Source organism: Stegodyphus dumicola, chromosome 9 (assembly GCF_044657685.1).
Source record: "Stegodyphus dumicola isolate Sdum_Otavi_A_Nest chromosome 9, ASM4465768v1".
NCBI classification, from domain to species: Eukaryota; Metazoa; Arthropoda; class Arachnida; order Araneae; family Eresidae; genus Stegodyphus; species Stegodyphus dumicola.
The window spans coordinates 70,748,412-70,770,613 of NC_140776.1; the positions used below are offsets into that span (position 1 = coordinate 70,748,412).

At 31.8% G+C, this 22,202-nt stretch overlaps 1 protein-coding gene across 7 annotated transcripts in view; it reads right to left on the minus strand.

The window, feature by feature from the left end:
- LOC118198100 (alpha-tocopherol transfer protein-like) overlaps nucleotides 1-18,315 on the minus strand; it is a 29,101-nt gene extending 10,786 nt beyond the window's left edge. Inside the window, exons 1-5 of one of the 7 annotated variants that reach the window (XM_035369696.2) lie at nucleotides 18,211-18,302; nucleotides 18,020-18,054; nucleotides 16,806-16,983; nucleotides 6,556-6,798; nucleotides 2,828-3,021 (exon numbers count right to left, since the gene is read on the minus strand). In XM_035369696.2, the coding sequence (XP_035225587.1) occupies nucleotides 2,828-3,021; nucleotides 6,556-6,798; nucleotides 16,806-16,959 (591 nt within the window). In that variant the 5' untranslated portion in view covers nucleotides 16,960-16,983; nucleotides 18,020-18,054; nucleotides 18,211-18,302. The other 6 variants (XM_085823589.1, XM_085823590.1, XM_085823586.1 and 3 more) reach the window with 6 other exon arrangements.
- Between the last annotated feature and the right edge of the window lie 3,887 nt (nucleotides 18,316-22,202).

A 22,202-nucleotide genomic window follows, 5' to 3' on the forward strand; every position in this document is an offset into this window, starting at 1 on the left:
GCACTGGTGTGCTTTCATGAGAAAACAAAAGTAACAAGTTTTTAATATATTCAACAACTTATTTCTTTCATAAGAATTTAACATAAATTTTCTTCTAATGACTTAGAAATGAAAATTGCAGTATTGCACTGATGTGCTTTCACATATACACAAAATAAACAGTTCAGATTCTATCACACCAATTTATAGCGAAACGTTAAACATAAATACACTGATGTGCTGTTTATTTACGGGAATGGATTTTTCCCATTATCATACAAAAGAAAAATATCTCGTTAGATATATAAATGTAACACTTTGATTGTTTTAAAAACTCTTATGCACTGACGTGCTATAAAATGCACTGATGTGCTACGTGTTAATGGGAAAATGTTTTCCCGAATATACCACAAAAGGAAAATATCTTGTTAGATATACTATAAACCAAACACATTGAGTGTTTAAAACTCTTATGCACTGATGTGCTACTTCTGCTTTGGGAATTGATTTCCCGAATAAGTAATAAATAACTACATTATACACTTCAGGCCTGGAAATGAATATTGTGGAGAACACATACCTGGTCTCTTGTCACACAAATCTCGGTGGAACCTCCAATTTTTTTTATTTCTTTTCGTCTGTGACGTCGTGGATGCTTCAGTGGGAACAGAATCAACACTGATAGTGGTGATGCATCACTTTTTAATAACACAGCATATCACAGATACAACATTAATACATTTAGAAAACTTTAGTAGATATCCGAGCTGGTGACACGATCAGAGACGTTGACGAAGATGGTACTCGTCATCACTCGACAAACAAAGTCTCCACACCTCATCTCGCTGGCGGAGCTTCCCAAACTCTCTCTTCTCTGACAGGCGTCTCACCGAAATCTCATCTCTTTACGCATGCGTAATTCTCAGTTAAGTCGTTGCCATTCACAGTTCTTTAAATAAGGTGTTAAAATGAATTATAGTACTCGTAGTGTGAGGAGTTTGCTAACGACGTTCTCTCTAGTCAAGAGCATCATAGGTCTTTCTAGTAGAGAGTTCAGGAGCGTTCTTTACAATGTTTATGTAAGATTAGACTGAGTAACAAGTAACAGCCTAATATTTTAAGTAATATAGCAATTTTTTAGTAAAGTTTGCATTAACTTAATTAGTCATTTAAATATTACTCGCAAGAGGATCTTAAAAACATGAAAGTAATGCATGTGCAATTACTAAACACTATTGAATATTAGAACGAATTAATCACTCAGAGGAAAAATTTATACATCACAAATAGAATCCAGAAATAGTGTCATTAATGATAAATAATTTTCATTTACAATTTCATGTAATTCTCAAAGCAACTGGATTCTGTAGTATAATAATTCATAAAAAATAAGTACGCACTTTTATTTGGTACTTTTAAGAAACTAATAACTGTATTTTTTGAGGGATATACATACTACTGCATTTTTGTTTTTCTATGTATACTAAAATATTTATTTATGTATGGTACTTTAACACTTAATTCTTCATTCTTTTTATTTACTTTTCTCATTAATGGTTTAATTTACTTGCATTAAAATTCATTGCTGTTTTTTTATTTATTAATTTCTTAAAGACGTATAATTTGTTTTCACTTACATTAGTTAACCATAAAATTCTATCTGGTACAGTTACAGATCTGAAGCACAACAAAACTTTATTATCCATAGACAAGGCATAATTTTTACAAAATCTTTGATATTACCAAAATGCCTAAGAATGTCAGTCATTTAAAAATTACTTATCCTTACTTAACATTTGCAACAAGTGCTGCTTTATACAATAGTGGTAAAGAGATAAAATACGCTTCTAACAGGATTTAGTACATCGATTGCCAAATACATTATAGCAATTAGAAAGTAAATAGGTGCACAAATACGAAAGTTTTAAATGTTACACTTGTCTTTAGCAAGAAAAAATTATTCTGCATGAAAGGTTTTGCTAATGTTTCATTTTCGCAACATTTAGAGTAAGGTATTAGTTTCAGGATGCTGTTCCAATTATTTTTTTCCATAATTCCGTAACTTCAACCATAATTCCCTTATTTCTGTTGCAAAGATTCTGCACTGTGTGTTTAAGTTACAGTTGCATGTGAAGAATCTTAAGAACTAGTAAGCGAATAATCGCTTGAGTTCGTGAGACAATAATTAAACTTGGAAAGGATTAAAAGACCCTTTTTTAATTCAAATAAGATTTAACAGAACTCCGTCTTGGAGTTTTACAATAAAGCCGACGCTCGGGCTTGAACTTAGGAAACTAAGAATTAAAATTTAACTAATCTTAATTAAAAAGATGTAGCCGAAGCTATCAAGATTCTAACGGAGTTGGGCCCTTAACGCTAATTGACTGCGAAGTATGAAGGGTCTAAAGTACGGCCGAGCGTAATAATAGCTTAAGAAAGAGTAGCCTAAAAAGGCGGACGCGTGCTAGCCAGAATATCTTGTATCTCTAAGACAGTAGAACCTCGCGGTTAAATACCTCTTTTCCTCATTAGTATTCAGACGTGATTCTAAAACTACGTTCCCGCCGGAAATGGTAAGTTGAAATTAAGAAGCGATAGGAAAGGAAATTTAACTGTTAATAAAATTAACATAATCCTTACACTGTATAATCTCATATTGTACAAAACTAGACAAATGTGCATACATTCCCCTTAGTTTTGGCAACCGCTTGATGCAATTTTGTGTTCGGTAATATTACATAAAGTCAAAAAATTTATATATTGCTTAACGGTTGTTTTAAGCGTGGCTCCTTTATATAATTTCTGAAAATTATGTTTTTATATGCGGATTAAAAGAAACCTATATCACCTGAACAGTGTCGATAAAGCACTTGAGACTTTTCAGAGTAATCTGAGACATATGAGACCACGAAAACCCTTTGAGATCTATGAGAACAACCATGCCACACACTTGAGTTACTGGATTTTTAATCTCCTTTTCTAGGCAGACTAGGCCAGTTCTAGTAATTTCTTCAGGAGTAAACATTTTAGTATCCCAAGAGCCTATAAGAAACAAAAAGATTAATTATTAATAAAGTCTTATTAATAATTCATCAACACATAAGGAAAAATATTATCTGTTTTAAGTTAGTTTTCGCACAACAAGAACAAGCAAACGTAATTTTTGCATACATAACACAAACACTAGAAAATGTTACTTTCTATACTTATAAATGCATCAATTTAATTATTTGAAATATTCTAAAGTTTCTGTACATTCATTTTAAAAGCCAAAGATTATATTTTAAAATTACGTTCCCATTCATTAGATTTTCTGATGAATAATGTGCTCTACAAAGAACAGCAAATAAACAGCGATTAGGATTTCAAAATTTTAACCATTATCCCATGGAAAAGATTTCAGTGCTGGAAACAGTTCATTAACAAAGCTAATGACTATGAATAATTAATTTGTAGCATTTAAATACTTTTGTTTTGGTGCCCATGCAGCTCTCTACACCGCAGCATAATTTTTCAAAATAATTATTTTCAATTGCAAAATGGAATCTGCTCTAATGATTGCTGTTTGGACATAGTGTTGAGAAAGATGAATATACCTAGCAAATCCATACATGGTCATAGTAATAATTTAACAATTTGTTACAAAGTTCATTGTAATGCATACCTTATTTTAAAAGGGAAAATATAACAAAACTGAAAATAAGGTACCATTAAAATATGATGTCATATTTTACGTTAATATTCAAAAACGACCTATAAAATGTAAATGTTTTTTGATGGAAACCAAAAAGGTGAAAATACTAATTTAACTGGTGAAGTAGATTTTGAAATAAATTAATTCTATATTATTTATGATAAAATTTGTAGCAAAATGGATACGAAATACATGAAATAGCAAGACTTTGACAAAATAGTTCAAATATGTAAATATATATATATAAAGAAATTTAGAACCAATTTTTCCCAAACACCAAAAATTGAAATTCAAATAAAAAATTTCAAAAAACTTAAAAATGTAGAATTAGAATTCATATATATATATATATGTATTGTAGAAATTTTTAAACAAAAAGATCTTAAAATTATTTCTGCGCAAAATGCTACTGAAAAATTATTAATTAATTAAAGACTAACAGAGTAAATAATTTTGATCCAACCCATTCAAAGGCTTGACATAAAAAAACGGAAAAGGAATACAGTTAAAATCTGATTCAGTTGAGTCTGATTGTGAGTGGCTCTTCTACACAGTCATTTTCCTTTCATATTCAGTAATAAAAAAAAAAAAAAAAAAAAAAGTTATACGAAAAAATAATAAAATTACTAAAAAATATAAATTTCAAATTAAATACATTCGCTTTTTCAAAGTTAAGGTATAATGCTAAAATATGTAATTTACTAATACAAAAATTCAAATTTACAAACCTTTTAAACTCATGTCTTATACTACTAAAATAATTATTAACCGAGAAGTAATATCTTATTAAAACAAGAATTAAAAAGGTAATAATCTGTCGTAGGAAGAGCCATAAAACAGTGACATTCGTGCTGAACGTTTAGACAGCAATAATTTATTTTAATGGCGCGAAAATAAAATTTGAGCAGTCCGAACGATTATTTATAAGTTCATAAAAAGTAGCAGCATTGTTTCGTCTTTTCCGAAAGCTGAAATAGTGTCAAGAATTGACTTAAATTATATCTTTGAATAATGCAACAGGAGAGAGATCTTTCTCTGTTTTAAAAGGAGTCAAAATCATTAAAAACTAATATATTAATTAATATTATTAATACATCGGTGTTTATATTCTGTATAATTAAAAAATATTAAGTGACATTTAACATTGATTTAGAAAAAATCTGATGTGTACACCACATGACTTCCTTGTACGGAATATTAAATTATACGTATTTTTTCTTGCATTTCATTTAAACTTATTGGATTGAATTAAATCTACTTCGCCGACAGCGCATAAACCACAATAGAATAAATGCATTCTTTAAAATTCACTCTAGTATTTGTTTACCATAGATTCACTTAACAGTATTAATAATTATATAACAGTTAACTTATATAATAATTATATAACGGAAACTAAGTTAACTGTTATATAATCCAATAATTATATAACAGTTAACTTATATATTTCGTTCATATTATAACTCATAAGGCACAAATTTTATATCATTTAAAGAATAGAATTATCTAATTGTTGCCACATGTTCTATTCAAATACTATAATAAAGCTAGAATGATGTATAAAAGAAATTAAGCAAACAAAACAAAAAAGAAACAGTTTTTCACAGACGATTGAGTATTTCTCATTTAATTAATTCAGTTCTCACTTCGCGAGAAGGCAAAAATACATAAAATTCAAAATATCTACATTAAAAATTACGAAGTAAATCCGAAACACTTATTTCCTCGAAAAAATTCCAGAAAGAATTAAGCATGATTTAATTGGCAATAATAAATGAATGCGTTATCTTTATTGTTGCAAAGTTAAGTTTCTCTAGATTAGCAACAAATCCACTAGTCTCCAGTTTCAAATGTAAACATCAATGGCAGCCATAAAAAAAAAAAGGCTTAGCGGCACTTAGACAACTTTAAAATTGTTGATAATTCTAAAAATATTCCATGCAGATTTACTAAAGGCATAAAAACCTTAACCGGAAGATAAAAATAACATAACACAATCATTTTTAAAGCAAAAAATGTACAATTCACAAACATATAATAGTAAAGAAACTGAGATCACTGAGCCGGGTAACAGTAAAACGTATATATATAAACATATTTATATACGTTTGGTGCGGCCGATTGCAACCAGAATACGAGGTGCACATCTGCATGTTATAGCAGTCCTATATACAAAACTCGTTTTTGAGTTATGCGAGACACGTACGTACATACGTTCGTACAGACGCCACGAAAAATTCTCTTCAGAATTAATTTTTAAAGCAGTTTTATAATTTTTTTGAAGGAAAAGAGTATTTTATTCTGTCCTTACGTACAGATATCACGCAAAAACATCGTTAAATTGCATTCGATAGCGGTCAAAATGGATATTTTCGTTGAAATATGCTGCCTGAAACTTTTTGCGAATACAATACTTCCTTTTTACTTCGTACAAGGAAGTAAAAACATACCTAAATGGAACCTCAATTTAAATTTCTTCTAGAGCCCGCTAAATGCTTAATCCGACACTGAAATGATTTCAGTATTACTAATTGTGTCTGCATTATTTAAATACTAAATGCCTACGATACATTGACAATATCTGCAGAATTTATATATATTTCTTCAACAACAGTATTTATAAACTAAAATTTGAAGACCCAACATGCAAGTTTCTTTTTTTTTTTTTTTTTCATTATCGCTCTTTTCTACGTTATCTTTTTATTTTTATTTTTACTGGATTATTTACGCAACAAATATTTTCTAATTGCAACAGAGACTATAATTTTGGTTACGAAATATTGATGGAGACAAGCAATACATAACGATAATACAGTAACTATAAATAAAGTATATAACTATAATAACTATACTGTAATAAACTGTATACCTCTATCCCTTACCTATTCTTGGTACCCAGACAGATGCTCCTTCAGGTGATCTTAAAGGCAAAAAGTTCAAAAAATTGGCTTGTAGAACTTCACGACAATGCTCAGGTGAAAATTTCTCGTATAGGCTTAAATAGGTCTTCCTGTTTAAGTAATATTTTTTCAAAACTTTAAACGCCGCATCAAGCCTGAACTTTTTTGCCCTCAAAAAAATCAGGAGGAATTCGTTACATGTGTTGGCATTCAAATTCTTTTCCTCTGCAAGGAAAGCGTTGATAAATATCCAAACATTGACAAGATTTACGCCAGAGAAATAATTTAATATTATTGTGTACAGTAAAAGAGTCAAATTTTGAGAATCACTGTAGCGAGACTGTTGTTTTTAATGCAGCAATATTCGGAAAACTTTCCTTCCAGAAAAGAAGGCCAGAAAGCCGATTTTAGTTTTGAAAGAAGGGGAAGAAAGGGATAATAACTGCACGAAAGCATGGAAGTTTGAAGCATAAAGGAATCTGCAAGACAGGAACATGATATTTCGTTATGCACTTTAATCTTTTAAATTTATTTAAGTAATGCACAGAAGATAAAATAATATAAAGTGTATATTGTTTAAGAAAGATGCAGGTTTAAAATAACATGTCACCATATATCATTTGCTTATATAACCATTGAAAGAAAAGCGGTTATGCTCGTATGTATGCATATATTTCTTGACACTGCGAGTCATTGTATAGCCACAAAATGCAGCCTTTTTAAAACACACTAAACAAACACGGTTAACAAACAGTTTATTTAATTTTAGATAAAAAGAAATAAGTTCGAAGTATTGATTTACTCCGATTTTTATAAAAAGTAATTTTCTTGTATACTTTGATTTCAATAAATATAAAAATAGAATTAATTTTAATTTTGAGACACTTAATATAAAATAATTTTTTTATTTTGCTCAAAATAGAACTGGATCCTATCTTTACCTAAATAAACATAAATATAAAAAAATTAGGCTACTCTATTTGAAGCAAAAGTATAAAATAGTTTTCCTAACTATCACAATACTCTTAGTCATGTATGATTAAATATGAAACTGGTAACAATTCTGGATTTAAATCAATACTTTCAAAAGAAATTTAGATGAAATGAATACAAGCATGTCTCTATCATGGTACAGTTCTCTTGTTCCTTAAAATTCTGTTAATATCCAAAAATATTTACTTTTTAGACGCCTCTCGGTTTTATTTTTAGTCACAGTGACATATTTTGATAACTAAAATATGAGACATAATGATCTAAATGAATGAATTTTTTTGTTCTTTATTTAAACAATTTACCATAGAAGGAATAAAAAGTAATAAAGAAAGGCAACCGCTACCTGAAATCATAGGAAAACTATTTCCCTAATCAGTACTAACGAAGACGTGATGACACCTTTCTATTCAGGTCTTGCGATCTATACAATGGTGTAAGATTATATATAATGCGTTTAAATATTTCTTGGACAGTTTAGATTTAAATTCCATCATTGTAAGCAGACCACCGTTAATCAGTTTTGAAAAAAAAAAGCTAAGAATTTATAAATTGCTCTAAAAATTATCAATAAATTTCAGCTGGAAGGTTGTTTTATAGTCTCTCCGATAACGAAAGAATTGAAACACTGCGATGATGGATCTGATCATTAAACAAATACACACGTGAAAATTTTGCCATTAAAAATTCTGCATTACATTGACAAAACGAACTTCCGAAAAATACTGTTTTTTCATTGTAAACAAGTTTGTGCAAAATAAAAAAAAATCTGTTCAATAGAAGCTAGTCAATATTTGATTTTAAGATTTGGTCCAAACAAAAAACAAAACATACTCCCGGAGAGGGGTAATCCCTCACAGAGGGACAAAGTCAAATGAAGGTTTGTAAACATAATTTCATAATTTAAATTTTTGAAATAAGTCCATTTTGCATTTTATTCAACGGAAATACAAATATTTTATTCTTTTTGAATGTATATTCTTATTGAAACAAAATAGGATGAGCCAAAAATGAAGAAAAAAGTAATTCCTTTTGCTTGCATCATAATAAATACGCATTTGTCTTACAGATAAAACAACAACATAATTATTTGTATATGAGCTTATATATGCATCCCCAAACGAAATTTAAGTACAGTTTATGGACGCAAATATTGCGAGTGGCATGCGCTATAGAAAAGTTTTCAGTTTCTCAAACGCATGCTCAGGTTTTATGTATCTTGAAAAGTTTTAATTTTTTGACGCTCCTGGTACAACTATTAAAATACTGATCAATGCCGAATACATGAATGTGGATACACGATTCATGTTGTCAAGATCCGAATTAATCTTGTACGATCAATTACAAATGTGTTGTTACGTCTATGTTTAGCACTTACATTACTCTAATTTCTATTATTTTACTGTGAATGAAACATAAATCATTATTGACACTTTTCCTAGCAAGTCTTTGATAAGCAATGAAAAATTAACTTTCTTAAAAAATCTTATAAGTGATAAATACGATGTGTAATTAAAATATAATAGATGTCAATTTCACGACATACACTGGTGTGCAAAAATTAAGGACGAGACGGTTTTTTCAATATAACTTTGTACAAAAGCTTTCCAAATCAACACATTTAATACCGTAAGATCCCCAATACGTAATGACATGAGTAATGTAAGCAACACTTACTAAAAGAGAAATCAGAGGGATAAAAAGAAGCTTTATTGAAAAAGTAGCACGGATATGATTTCCCCTGACTGGCTAGGCAGGTTTCACAGCGTCTGCCCATGCTGAGAATGAGGGTGTCAATGAGTTGTTGAGGCATTGCTGCCCATTCGTCTTGCAGCGCCAATCGAAGCTCCGGAATCGTTACTGGTGGTAAGGTACGAGCTGCCAAGCGTCTGCCTAGAAAATCCCATACATGCTCGATGGGATTGAGGTCCGGAGATCGTGCCGGCCAATCCATACGTTCAATATCCTCACTCTCTAAGAGCTGTTCGGCAGCTACTGTGCGATGACATGGTGCATTGTCGTCCATGAAAAGGAACTGCCTCCCCAAACGAAAACACTGCCACCTCCATACCTGTCCCTTTCAATGATGTTCGAGGGATGATTGCGGCTTCCCCTCTCTCTCCAGATGAGTATGCGATGAGAATCGCTACTCAGACTGAATCTGCTCTCATCTGTAAAGAGTACTCGTCTCCATTCATTGTCTCTCCAATTCCGGTGTTCCCGGCACCACAGAGAACGCCTTCTCCGATGGGCAGGCGTTAGAGGTACACACCGTACAGGGCGTCGTGCAAACAGACCACCACCGTGCAGTCTTCTGGCCTCGGTAAAACGCGATATCGGTCGTCCAGTCGCCTGTGTCGTGTGTCTAGAGATTTCTCCCGCTGTCTTCCGCTTGTTTCTTCTGGCCTGTAAGGCAATATACCGGTCATCTGCGGGTGTGGTTCCTCGTGGACGACCACTACTAAACCCCCGGATAGTTGTTCCTGTAGTTTGAAATTGTCTCCAAAGTCGTGAAACGATGCCGTGAGCAATTCCGAACTCTGCAGCCACACTTGTCACACTGCGGCCTTCCTCCAACTTCCCAATGATTCGACCTCGGGTAAAAGCATCCAGATGTCGTCTAACAGATTGATTATTCGCCATTTCTCGCTGAGGCAGCAACTCGGTGTGATTTTAACTGCTATATGGCGTGCAATCTCTTTGCCAGAAATACTGATCTTACACCGACAACATGCTTTATACTACTCAGACACTCCCCCATTACGTCTACCTGCATATCTGCGCATGTGCTACCGTACATCACCTTACTTAATCTCCTGATTGGTCTTTCTGTCCGCTCTGCCTCTTCGTTCAGCTGATATGCTAATTTTTCGACTTCGTCTTTAATTTTTGCACACCAGTGTATAGCGGTGACAAGAAATGAATGAAATTTATTGCATGTTTTTATTTTTTATGAAATTTATTACAAGTGTTTTTTTATTTCGTTACACGCTATTGTGAGCAATGTTCAAGAAAGTTTTTTTTTAAAATTTCTTTCGATAAAGCATCACTCCAAAGGTTCAAAACTATTAATAGATTTCTGAAAAAGAATTCTATTGGTGTAAGAAATTAGTGTGCGTGTGCGCATATATGAGTTTTCATTAATGATGGGGAAAATGGATTTATTTCCTTATTAAAAGCAAAATATGATTTAACAAATCTCTTATTCACCATTCACAAAGTCCATAGCACGTGTCTGTGTGCCTGATTTAGAAACTGTGACGACACATGTAATAAAATACTGTGAATTTATTTACGTTAGATTAGAACTGAATCACAGAAAATTTAAAAACGTTTTAGAAGTCAACAGTAATTAGAGCGACTTTCTTTTGAATACCTTAATCCCTTAATGAAATGGATAATCGGAAGTTCTGGCTCTTTTTTTTTTTTTTTTTACTTCTTTATAGAAAGTATTGCAATAGCGAAAAAATTTCGGGTATCATATTTCGACGGAAATATCCATTTTAACCGTTCCTGATTCCATTTTGACTGTTTTTTTTTTTTTTTTTTTCCTAACGACTGTCCCTACTGACGATCTCCGGGGATTGACTCAGAATTCCTGGGAAGTACTAACTAGGATTTGTACTTAGGCAGTCTCAACCGCAGGGGTATATAATCAGCCTTCACAGGACTAGAGCATAAGTTCATTCGAAGATTGGTTCAGGCTTGGCAGGGACCGTACTGGTACCGTCCTTGGCAGGGACTGTACTGATACCGTCGTGTCCGTTCCTTTGGCTGTTGTGGAGCTAGATCGGAGATCACCGACCAAGTCCTAGAGTGTTTGATTCCATTCGGTTCTCGTGACGGGGACAGAGCACCCTATAGAGTATGTTGCCGATGAAGTGGTGGCCGGAGGCAAGATGACTAGCGTAATCAAATTCTCTTCGTTTTTATAGCTTTGCCCAATGCTTTGTATAAAGCCGAGCGAGGATTGCAGAGGTTGCGCTTGCTTGGACGAGGGCCATTGGACCATAGATATCACAACCGCGAGAGTCATTTGTTTAAAAATCCTTGAGGCGGATCTATGTCTAGAGTTCTGTCTCTATTGACAGCATAAAGGACTTTTCCAAAATGGATGTGAAATGTATTTTTTCGTGACATCTGTGCGTACGCATATATCTCGTACAACTCAAAAATGATTATCAGTAGAACTTTGAAATTTTGTATATGGGACTGCTATAACGTCTAGTTGTGCACCTCCCTTTTGTATTGCAATTGCGAGCAACAAAACTATATATATATATATATATATATATATATATATATATGCTGCGCTAACCAGAGACCGATTAAGATACACGCCGAACAAATATTAATTTAGAAGTCAAACAACGAAAATCAGCGTTATATTTTTAAATTTTCACAGGACTAGTTTCGACGGTTTTACCGAACCATCATCCTCAGCTGCAAAAGCGCAAATGAACAAGATAAGATATAATGATTAGATAAGATAAGATAAGGAAGCCTGGATAGGAGGTAAGCCACTGGCGCCATCTGTTGATGAAACCAGAACTAAAACATAATTTCTTTAAAGGCTGAAGGCAAAGATGGATTGGAATTAGGGTCGTTAAATAGAACAGAAAGATTTTTTTGAATGTGAAATGCCTCTAGAAAATCCAGTTAACCAACTGAAGATGTTTTTGAATAATTTTGGCAGCAGAAAAATTGAAAGTGTGATTTTCGGACCAACAATGTTGGGCAACAGAAGATCTCTGTTTTTCCTTTTTTCTAACATATACGTCATGTTCCTTAATGAGAAATTTTAAGGCTGTTTTAATTTGGCCAATGTAAATTAAGCCACACTGGCGAGGAATCATGTAAATACCCCAGGAATTCATATCCGGAATGGGGTCCTTGAGTATGAACCTTGGAATATTATTGCTGGAAGAATAAACGAGCCGAAAGTTAAATTTCTGCAAAATATGTGCAACTTTATAGCTAATTGATGGAAAGAAGGGAATGACAACAGAATTTTTATAATCTCCTAAAACAAGAGTGTGCCTTTCAGTGTGTTGAGATGAGAATTTTTTAACTGCTTGATTAATAATGTTGGGTGAAAAGCCCCTGTCAATAGCTATTACTTTTAAATAATAATGTTGGGTGAAAAGCCCCTGTCAATAGCTATTTCTTTTAAATAATTTAGTTCTTCATCAAGGGATAGTTTGGTGGAGCAAACTTAAAGAGCACGGAAAACGTAGGAATAAAATGAAGCTAACTTTTATTTTGTCGGATGACATGATTTAAAGTGTGGTGGAAGGCAAACCGATGATGGTTTACTGTAAACCGTAGTACTGAAGTTGGATGGTTTACGGTAAACCGTAGTACTGAAGTTGTGACCAGAATGCCGAGAAATGGAAGATAATTGCAGGTCTCAAATTTAAAAGTGAACTGAATAACAGGATCAATGGAATTCATTGTTAAAGGAACTTTAATTAAATCATCTTTATTACTTTCAAACAGGGTAAAAGTGTAGTCTACTTAGCGGAACCATAACGGGAAGTTTAAAGTATCAAACAATTTTGATTCGTAATAATGCATGTAGATATCATCCAGAATGGGACTGAGGGGGCTTCCCATGGCTAATCCCTCAGTTTGCTTGTAATATTTATTTTTGAAAGCAAAATGCGTTTGTTTCAAACAGAGTTGAGTGAAAGAAATTAGCTCATCAATTTCAATGCAAGAGAAATGAAATTCGCGAAGTCTGGTTTCTAGACATCTTAATGCACCCTCCATTGGAACATTGGTGAATAAGGATTTTACATCAAAAGAAACCATGAGTAAATTTCTAGGAGAAATGTTTTTAACCTTTTTTACAAACTCTAATGAATTTTTTATGGTGTAAATGCTATTGTCTAATAGAGTTGAAAATCTAGAAACTAAATATTTAGCTAATGGATACGAGGCACTACCTAAATTTGATACAATAGGGCGAAAAGGAATACCACTTTTATGAATTTTGGGAAGAGCATATAATCTGGCACAATTCGCAACAAATGGGATAAGCGAATGTTTTAAGTTGCTTGAAAAGATTTGTGAAGATTTGATCGCAGTTTTTATTTTTGACAGGTTCGAAGGTGAAGGATCTTTAGGGATCGGATTATATGGTCCTTCGTTTAAGAGTTTAATGACACCATCGATGTAAGCGTTCTTATCCATGACGACTATCTGGCCACCTTTGTCGGCCTTTGAAATGATAATATCCGGGTTAGAATGAATTTCGCGCATTGTAGCTCTTTCTCTCGCAGTTAGATTTGGTTTCAAAGGTTTATTATTGAATTTCACATTATGAGCGATAAGATGCCTGATCATTTCTTTCTGTGAATCTGAAACTTTACTGAACTTGAAAGCTTTCTCGATAGGAGCAAAAATCTTTGAAATCGAAGGTTTAGAGGTTTGTTAGAAGTTAAAATTATATTTTAGAATTCTCTCTTGTTCTTCTGATAAACTAACATTAGAAATATTAACTATTGGCTTAATGTTTACAATGGGAAGATTTTTGGAACTACTTGAACTGGAAAACTGTAAAAGAAGTTTTTCGAATTTAACTGCAAGGGTGTTTTTATGACGGTTTACTGCATTCTCCGTTCTAGACCAAGACTTTTGCTCAAGAGCAGTGAATTTTGGATATGAATTAGCGAGTTCCAGATGAAGCTTATCCCATTTGTTGCGAATTGTGCCAGATGTCATATTAAAAACAAATTGGACAAATAATGAAATCTAACTTTGAATGTGATTTCACGGTTTCTATACTTATATTTTGGAACGTTTTATATTCGTTATGAAAAAATAAAATTATAAGAAATTTGTATTCCGCACGACAAATGTGTGCAATTTAATAGGTCGTACAAGAAAGTCACATGGTGCCCACACCAGATTTTTTCTTTGCGCCGACAAATTATTTTACTTTTATAAGAAAACAACAAAGTGTATAGTAAATTTAAAAACGATGTCTGGTCGCGTCTTTTAGCTTTTCTACGCCACATTCAGAAAAAATTAACGGATGAAGCCAAAATTTATAGGGTGAAAATAAAATTGGTTCGCAGATGGCAAAAAATATTTGCTTTTGAAGATAAATTAATTATTTATTACGAGGAAAAACAAAACGCAAATACTGCATGTTTTTGCAACCATAATAAAAATTCAAGAAGATATTATTCAAATATCTCCAGAACATTTTTCAATTATTTGAAACTGTTTAGATGCTTTATCCAAAAAATTTACGAAGAGATTTCAAAATTAAGAAGTATTAAGAACTGCCTGTTGTCAATAGAAAATCCTGAAGGTATAAATAACAATTATTACAAAACTATATATATTTTGGTAAGATTATGAAACGTTATTTTAGGAATCATTGAGCTCAAAAGTGATACAAATTTGGTGGATATTTTGAAAGAAGAAAGAAGAGTAATATATTTAATTTTAGAAGCCCGCAAAAATAACAGATTGTATAAAAATGAGTACATAGTGGCTCACGAGTTTTACATCAACATATATTTGGGAATCAATTCTGTTCTAAAATAAAATATACGAAGCGTTTATATAGAAATCGGTTTACTGATTTTCATCTTCATGTGTTAAGACTAGCTCGAAGAACGTGATTCGTCAAAAACAGCAAAACGTTAGTCCCAGTTACAAAACTCACACAAACCTCACATTCATATTAATATAAATATTTGGAAACATTAAAATTTATTTTCTCTTTTTATATTATTAAACTATGAGGTATGTTATACCAAGTTGCGGCCTGTATAACTTAGCAGACGTATGTATGCGGGCCGAAATGAAAATCCGTTGAGTGTGAAGGATTTAGATATCTGGAGTTCTATTGCACTTAAAATATAAGTTATTCTATAACAGAAATAAAATCTGCAAGCAATTTTGCTCTAAGTGTCGACGAAATTTCAAGGTAAAAGTATGCGTTTTAGTGAAGTAAGCTAAAATAAAAAGATAAACTGTATATAAATATAAAATATAAAAAAGTATTAAAAACTTGATACGATTTAAAAGTCTAAGTAGTATACAAAAACAGAAATATCAAGATAAAAATCGAGATTTAGTTGCAAAACGGAATTTAATTTAGTGAAACATAAGCTAAACACAATCATTACGCAGTCAAGCTTGCTCATTAGATTAACTACAATCAATTATACTGATTGTTAATTATGAAGAAAGGTATCACTGTAGATGTGTACTTATGTTTTACTTTTATTTATGTCTCCATTTATTTATGCAGTATTTTAATTAAAAGTGAATTTTAAAAGAGTTATATTGACAGAAAATAGTACAAGTTTTGATTTAATAGAGAGCAGTAGAAGATGTGACTTAATACACTATATATTTTCCTACCTATATATGTGCTATGAAATACTGTTTTTAGAAGGAAAATAGATAACAAAATATAGTAGTAGACTAGTCTAGGAAAGAATATGGAAACTTGCTGACTAGAAGTAGTCATTGACTCGAAATCTAGATGAATCCATTAGCTAGGCGAAACCTCACCATACGTAGCTTTAAACTTTTATATTTCAATAAAATACATTTCTATGTTAATAGCTATTTCAGAGCTACTAAATGTCCGTTTAGCAAACCTTTGAACGAGCAAAGTCATTTAAATTTACAGATGCCAAATATATTCTATATATTACATTTTACGAGCAAATATTAAGTAACGCAAACAAAAATTCTAAAAGTAAATATAATTTTTTTTAGAATTCGTAAAGGAAGACTGACAATAAAAAATTAAAAGTAAAATTTTACTGAATTTCACAATTTGAATTTCTTTTTTTTTATTTGAAGTTACGAAAAGGAAAAAGATGGTAATGAACAGGAAATTGGAAAGCATGCAAATCTTACAGAGAAATAAAACTTTTCAATATTCATAAAATAAAAATAAAGTATTTGCTCAAATAACCCTGAAAGAAAAACTTCGAAAGTGTTTGAATATTTATGCGCAATTTTAACAATACTCGTAGATATAAACAAATTTAACATGTTAGATTTTGATTCAATTTATGCATATTACATTATGAATCTTGCCATTAATAGGCAGGGATTTAAACAACTTGAGACAGCGCTGACATGTATGTGTTAGAGAAAGTATATTTGCGGTTTATAAGCTTAATGGAATACAGCATATTTTGCAGCATTATTTCTAATAAAAGAATGTATCATATTCATATGCAAGTTTATTTATAAAATCTTACTTCTGATCATTTTCTTAAATTCTTCCAGACATTCCTCTCTCTTTTGCTTTGTCTCTCCGAGCTCGTCTTTTGCTTTATGAATCATTTTTTCCGTCAAAATGTTGAGCTCTAGCGGGAAGAATGCTGAATCGTCAGGTAAAGTGCTGGATTCCATTTCAAAGTGGAAGGCACACAATACCTAAAATTTATTTCAAGCAATGTTAAAAAAATGCTTCTTCTTTCTAAAAAATAATATAATAAAAATTCTTTATAATGAAGTAAAAGTTTAACATCATTTTATAGGATGTTAGTATATTTATACCACGGAAAAATAACAGTTTTTTATAAGTTAATCCATTAGAGAGATTTTGTAGCTGAAAGTACATAAACTAAATATTATCTGAGATAACTTGAAGCATATTTGTTGACTATATTCTAAAAGGTGTAATGATAATGGCTAAACAATGTAATCTGAAGTGATTTATCGAGATGCTTAGATTTTCTCTGAATGAAAAATACAGCTTTAATATATCAATAGTGATTCGATGAATAGTAATCTATGCTATGCATTATAGAAGTTTTAGAAATGGTTATTTGTAAATGTATGGCAGAAAATAATATTGGAATCAAAGGATTACTGCACTTTTATTGGATGTTTCTTTCAAATAAAGTATATAAATAATTAATCAACGCAATTAAAATGACACGCAGCTTTTATCTACCGTAATGATTGATGTATTTGGCAGAATGTTATTCACTTTCTTTATTGAATTTATTATATATATATATTTAGTAATATTTGACAATGACAAGAAAAAGGGGAAAAAGCAACCAAAGATTTAAAAAAAAATTAATGATTAGTAGTTATAAATATAATGATAGGGCATCAGCTGGCCATTACTGATGAAGATAAAAGGAATGATAAGAAAGTTCAGATGTAGAGATGCAAAAAGTGATAAAAAAGAATTCTATGCCTGTTCAAATATTTTTAGCATTAAACAAAAACATATGAAAAAATTATTTGTGTATTCCTTAGTAAGTACATTTGCACTGATATTAAGTATTTTCAATAATACAGCTATATTTGCATATTTAATTTCACTTTCGCATCTATAGATCAGGTATGCAATATTGATCATCAAAAATTATTTTAAAAATCATGGTAAACTATTTCTCTAATAATAACCATAGAGTACATCCTCTAAAAGCGGACAAAATAACTTTTACTTACTTACCGTTTTCTTTAGAAGCGCACGTATTATTACTTCATCTGTTAGGTAACAAACGTCTTTTAAAATCATATTTCATTATATATATCAAATGGCGTAGTGAAGATAAACATATAATGATAAACATGAATTTAAATAAAAAGATGAATAAAAAGTTTTGCAAAAAAGAAACAAAGATCACTTTGATATTAACTCACTATCAGCTGAAATGTCGAGGAGAAAGTCCTTGCGTAAGCAAAGTTGTTTCAGTGACTGGTTTACAGCTTCAGCGTCAAGATGTTACATAATCAGTTCTGAAGACTAAAAGAAAGAAGGAAAAAAAAAAAAAAAGATTTGACGTAAACTCTTCCTATTTTCTAGCAGCTGAGTTAATACTCGCCAAGATCCTGTTTGTGAAATTCCTACTTCTGACGAAGTTTGCATATATTACGCTCTTTAATCGTTTGTTAACATTTTACGTTTAACCGTTCATTAATGTATTGGTTATTTAATGTTTTAAGCTTAAAAAGATGTCATCTAGCTAAAAGTTACACAAAACAACACTAAAAGTTAAAAGGGACACTTAGATAGTAACTTATACGCTATCCTGCTGTATACTTTGCTGAATTTAAATGTTTGTTTGCTAAGATCAGTAATTCTAGGAACAGACGATTCTAAATGTATTGAAAATTAAATTGAAAATCCTGTGTTTGTTTTTAAATTACAGGCTTCACAATATCAGAAATGTTAAATCACTGTCCAAAGACTTATTAATAGAATACTTACTGTAATCCATATTTTCTTTAGGGTTTTTAAATAAATAGCATAAAAAGTTTTCGAATTAGGAACTAAAACGTTTTCTTAGAACATTCAGTAATAAAATGAGATCATGTGAGAAGGTAGCATTTATTTTTTAAATTAACAAGTTATTTATAATTTCAGTCTTTACTTCTTTCCCTTTTCTCACCAGAAATGTGAATGGTTTTAGGGAATATTTAGGGTGAGATTTTCTGGATTGTAAGGCAGAGCGTGTTCTGCCTCTCGAAGCCACGCTACTTAGTTTTGACAGTTCTGATAAGATTATAGTCATTCGGCTTTGTGTTATAGCTGCCGCCATTTAAATTGTTACTCCGGTGAGAATATTGGAGTCAACTTAAATATAAATATAGTTATGTAGTCTTAGAATACTAACCTACGCTTTAATTTAAATTTGACTATTACTTTAAATTCAGCGTCACATGTGGTACCTTTTTTTGTTAACCACAAGATGTGCTGTTATGTTTAAAATGCTGTGTGCTATGTTTTTATTAAAAAAAAAAAAAAAAAAAAAAAAAAAACCAGAATGGAGCAGCATATGTAACGACTCTTTCTATGACAGTTGAATAGAGAGTCTTAAATGTGCGAATTTAGTCCCCAATTGTTTCCTTGGAAGTTTATAGGCAGTGTGACTAGTACATTGCTTGAGTTCTTTACGTGGTGAATCGAAGTCAGTCTTAGGTATCGAAGTCAGTATATACATATCCTAAATCCCAAGTGTGTTAATTCTTTCACGATTTAAATTCTGCTGTTGTTCATTATGATTCCTAGACTAATGTTGCTGTTGACTCCCTTTTTCGGAATTATCAGACACACGCATAGCGAGAAGATTTCAAGCGGGAGGAATAGTAACAACAACGGGAAGGAGGGAGGAGGAAACCTTGCGTTCTGAAAACATCATATTACAGGCTAACACGTCAGGGAGGAATGTACCATTAAGTGAAAGAAATTGCAAGACTAGATGATCAGATTTCAATCTAAAACCTTGATAAAGAGTTTGCAAATGAAAACTAAAAAATATATACCATTATGAAAATTAAGAGAAACATGATTCCATACCAGTTATAAAAAATGCAGCTTTAGAAACACATTTCGTTTGTTAGCTAAATGCACCTATTATCAGTGAACAACTTAAATGCTCTTATGGAGAATCAAGTATAGTATGCACAAGAACTTCTATGTTTTATTAAATAAATAAAATAGTTTTTCGTATATGAAACAAAACAGATTCAGTATGATATTACATATCACTATGTCATGGGTTGGCAAATTTAACGTAGTCTTATGAAGTATAATATTAGTCTAATAACTGCTGCATTGTTTTAGACATTTAAATGAAGAAGAGTGATTTGCAGTCTACTTTGGATAATATATTCGCGCATGTTAACCACTTACAAACATTCCTTTGAGGAACTGCTTTAAAAAAAATTGTCATTTCTTCTTCGCTTTTTCATATGCACCATCCATCTGGTAAATACCAAGATAGTGCTCACTTATTGCCTTGGAGATAATGAATTTTCAAATCTAAATACTCATATTAAGACTGTAAAAAGTGTTTTGTAGGAATTATTATAGAGCAAATAAGGTGCCCAAAGTCACTTACAACTAAGTTTCTGGAAACCTGATTTCCTGCACTCATTGCAGTAAATCTTACATTATAAATAATGTGGAGATATTTTTCATTAAATTGCAGGAAGTCCTATATTTCGCGCATAATTATAATTGCAAGACTTAAACCCTTAAAATTTGACCCACCTTAAAATTTGATGTAACTTGTGCACAGCAAAATCACTTTATAGGTATGCCTGAATTCTAACAGGTGTGAAACAGATCCAGTATCACAAAATTTCATGAAGGGAGTGGTAAGGAAGTTCATTCAGAATAAAACACTGAATAAAATCAAATTAAATTTTCGAAGTCTCTACTTGAAGTCTTAACTAGAAAGGCAAAAGTAACTTGACTAGTAACTGAATGTAGAATAAAATTTAAGCTCAATGAGATTCGGGGTTCAGATTAATAGCAAATGCACTATTCCTAGGAAATACTAAAGTGTTTAAAAGTTCAATTACAATTTATCATTTGGATGCCTTGTAGGATTTTCCATTGTGTACTACTAAGTTACAGATGAATGTGAAGAATTTTAACTAGTAAGCGAATAATCTCTCGAGTTCGTGAGGTAGAAAACAACAAGGGAGAAGGGTGAAATAACCCTTTATAATTCCAACTAAAGTTTAACAAAACTCCGCCGTGGAGTTGCACAATAAAGCCGACATTCGGGCTTCAACTTAAGATACTAAGGAATAAACTTAACTAATCTTAACTAAAAAACATATAGTCGAAGCTATCAAAACTCTAACAGAGTTTTCCTCTTAACGCTAATTGACTGCGAAGTATGAAGGGTCTAAAGTACGGCCGAGCGTAATAATACCTTACGAGAGAGTAGCCTAAAAAGGCGGACGCGTGCTAGGCAGAATATCATGTATCTCTCTTACTAAGACAGTAGAACTTCCCGGTTAAATACCGCTTTTCCTCATCAGCATTCAGACGTGATTCTAAAACTAGGTTCTGGCCGGAAGTGGCAAGTTGAAATTAAGAAGGCATAGGAAAGGAAGTTTAACTCAAAATTTAATTGTTAATAAAATTAACATAATCTTTACAACCTATTCAGTACGAAACAGCTTTTACTGCGAGACGTTCGTCAACAGCTAATTCGATACTCAGAAGTTTCTCGTTCGCTCACTCACATCTGTGGTTCGATTAAGAATTTTATATACCTACGATTGTCACTTAAAAATCTACTTTCTGGAAAGAACGAGTTGCGTGACTGAAGGAAAAATGTAAGTAACTGACTAACAGCACATGTTAGACTGAAGGAAAAAAGGGCTCACGATGTATCAGTCAATTAAATAAAATATTTAAAATAACTTCTTAGTTAAAGCAAAATCAAATCGTCACAGACATAACATAACAATAGATCATAACTTAATGCCGGAAATCATAGGACAAGATTTTGTTTGGTATTCAGCCTTGATTACATCATGTATGGCTCCATGAAATTACCTAAAGATAGAGAAATTAACAATACAATTTCACCCCTTTCTAAGAGTGCACCATCTTCAGTATCAGCTGTAGTTGCTTATCTTTGTACTTGAAAAGGCAGATATTCATCACAATCATGAAGACATGCACATATTTATCAAGTGAGAAATTGCTTTTCTTCTTAATAAAAACAATTAAAACCATTACAAGTACAGGCCGAGACAAGGACCTTGCGTGTGACTGTAATCAGATAAATAATTTAATTTTCTCACGATGTATCTGAATGTAAATGAATATTCTTTCGCTCCAGAAGCCATCTAATAGTGTTTTCAGCTGATATGGGTGATTTTTGATA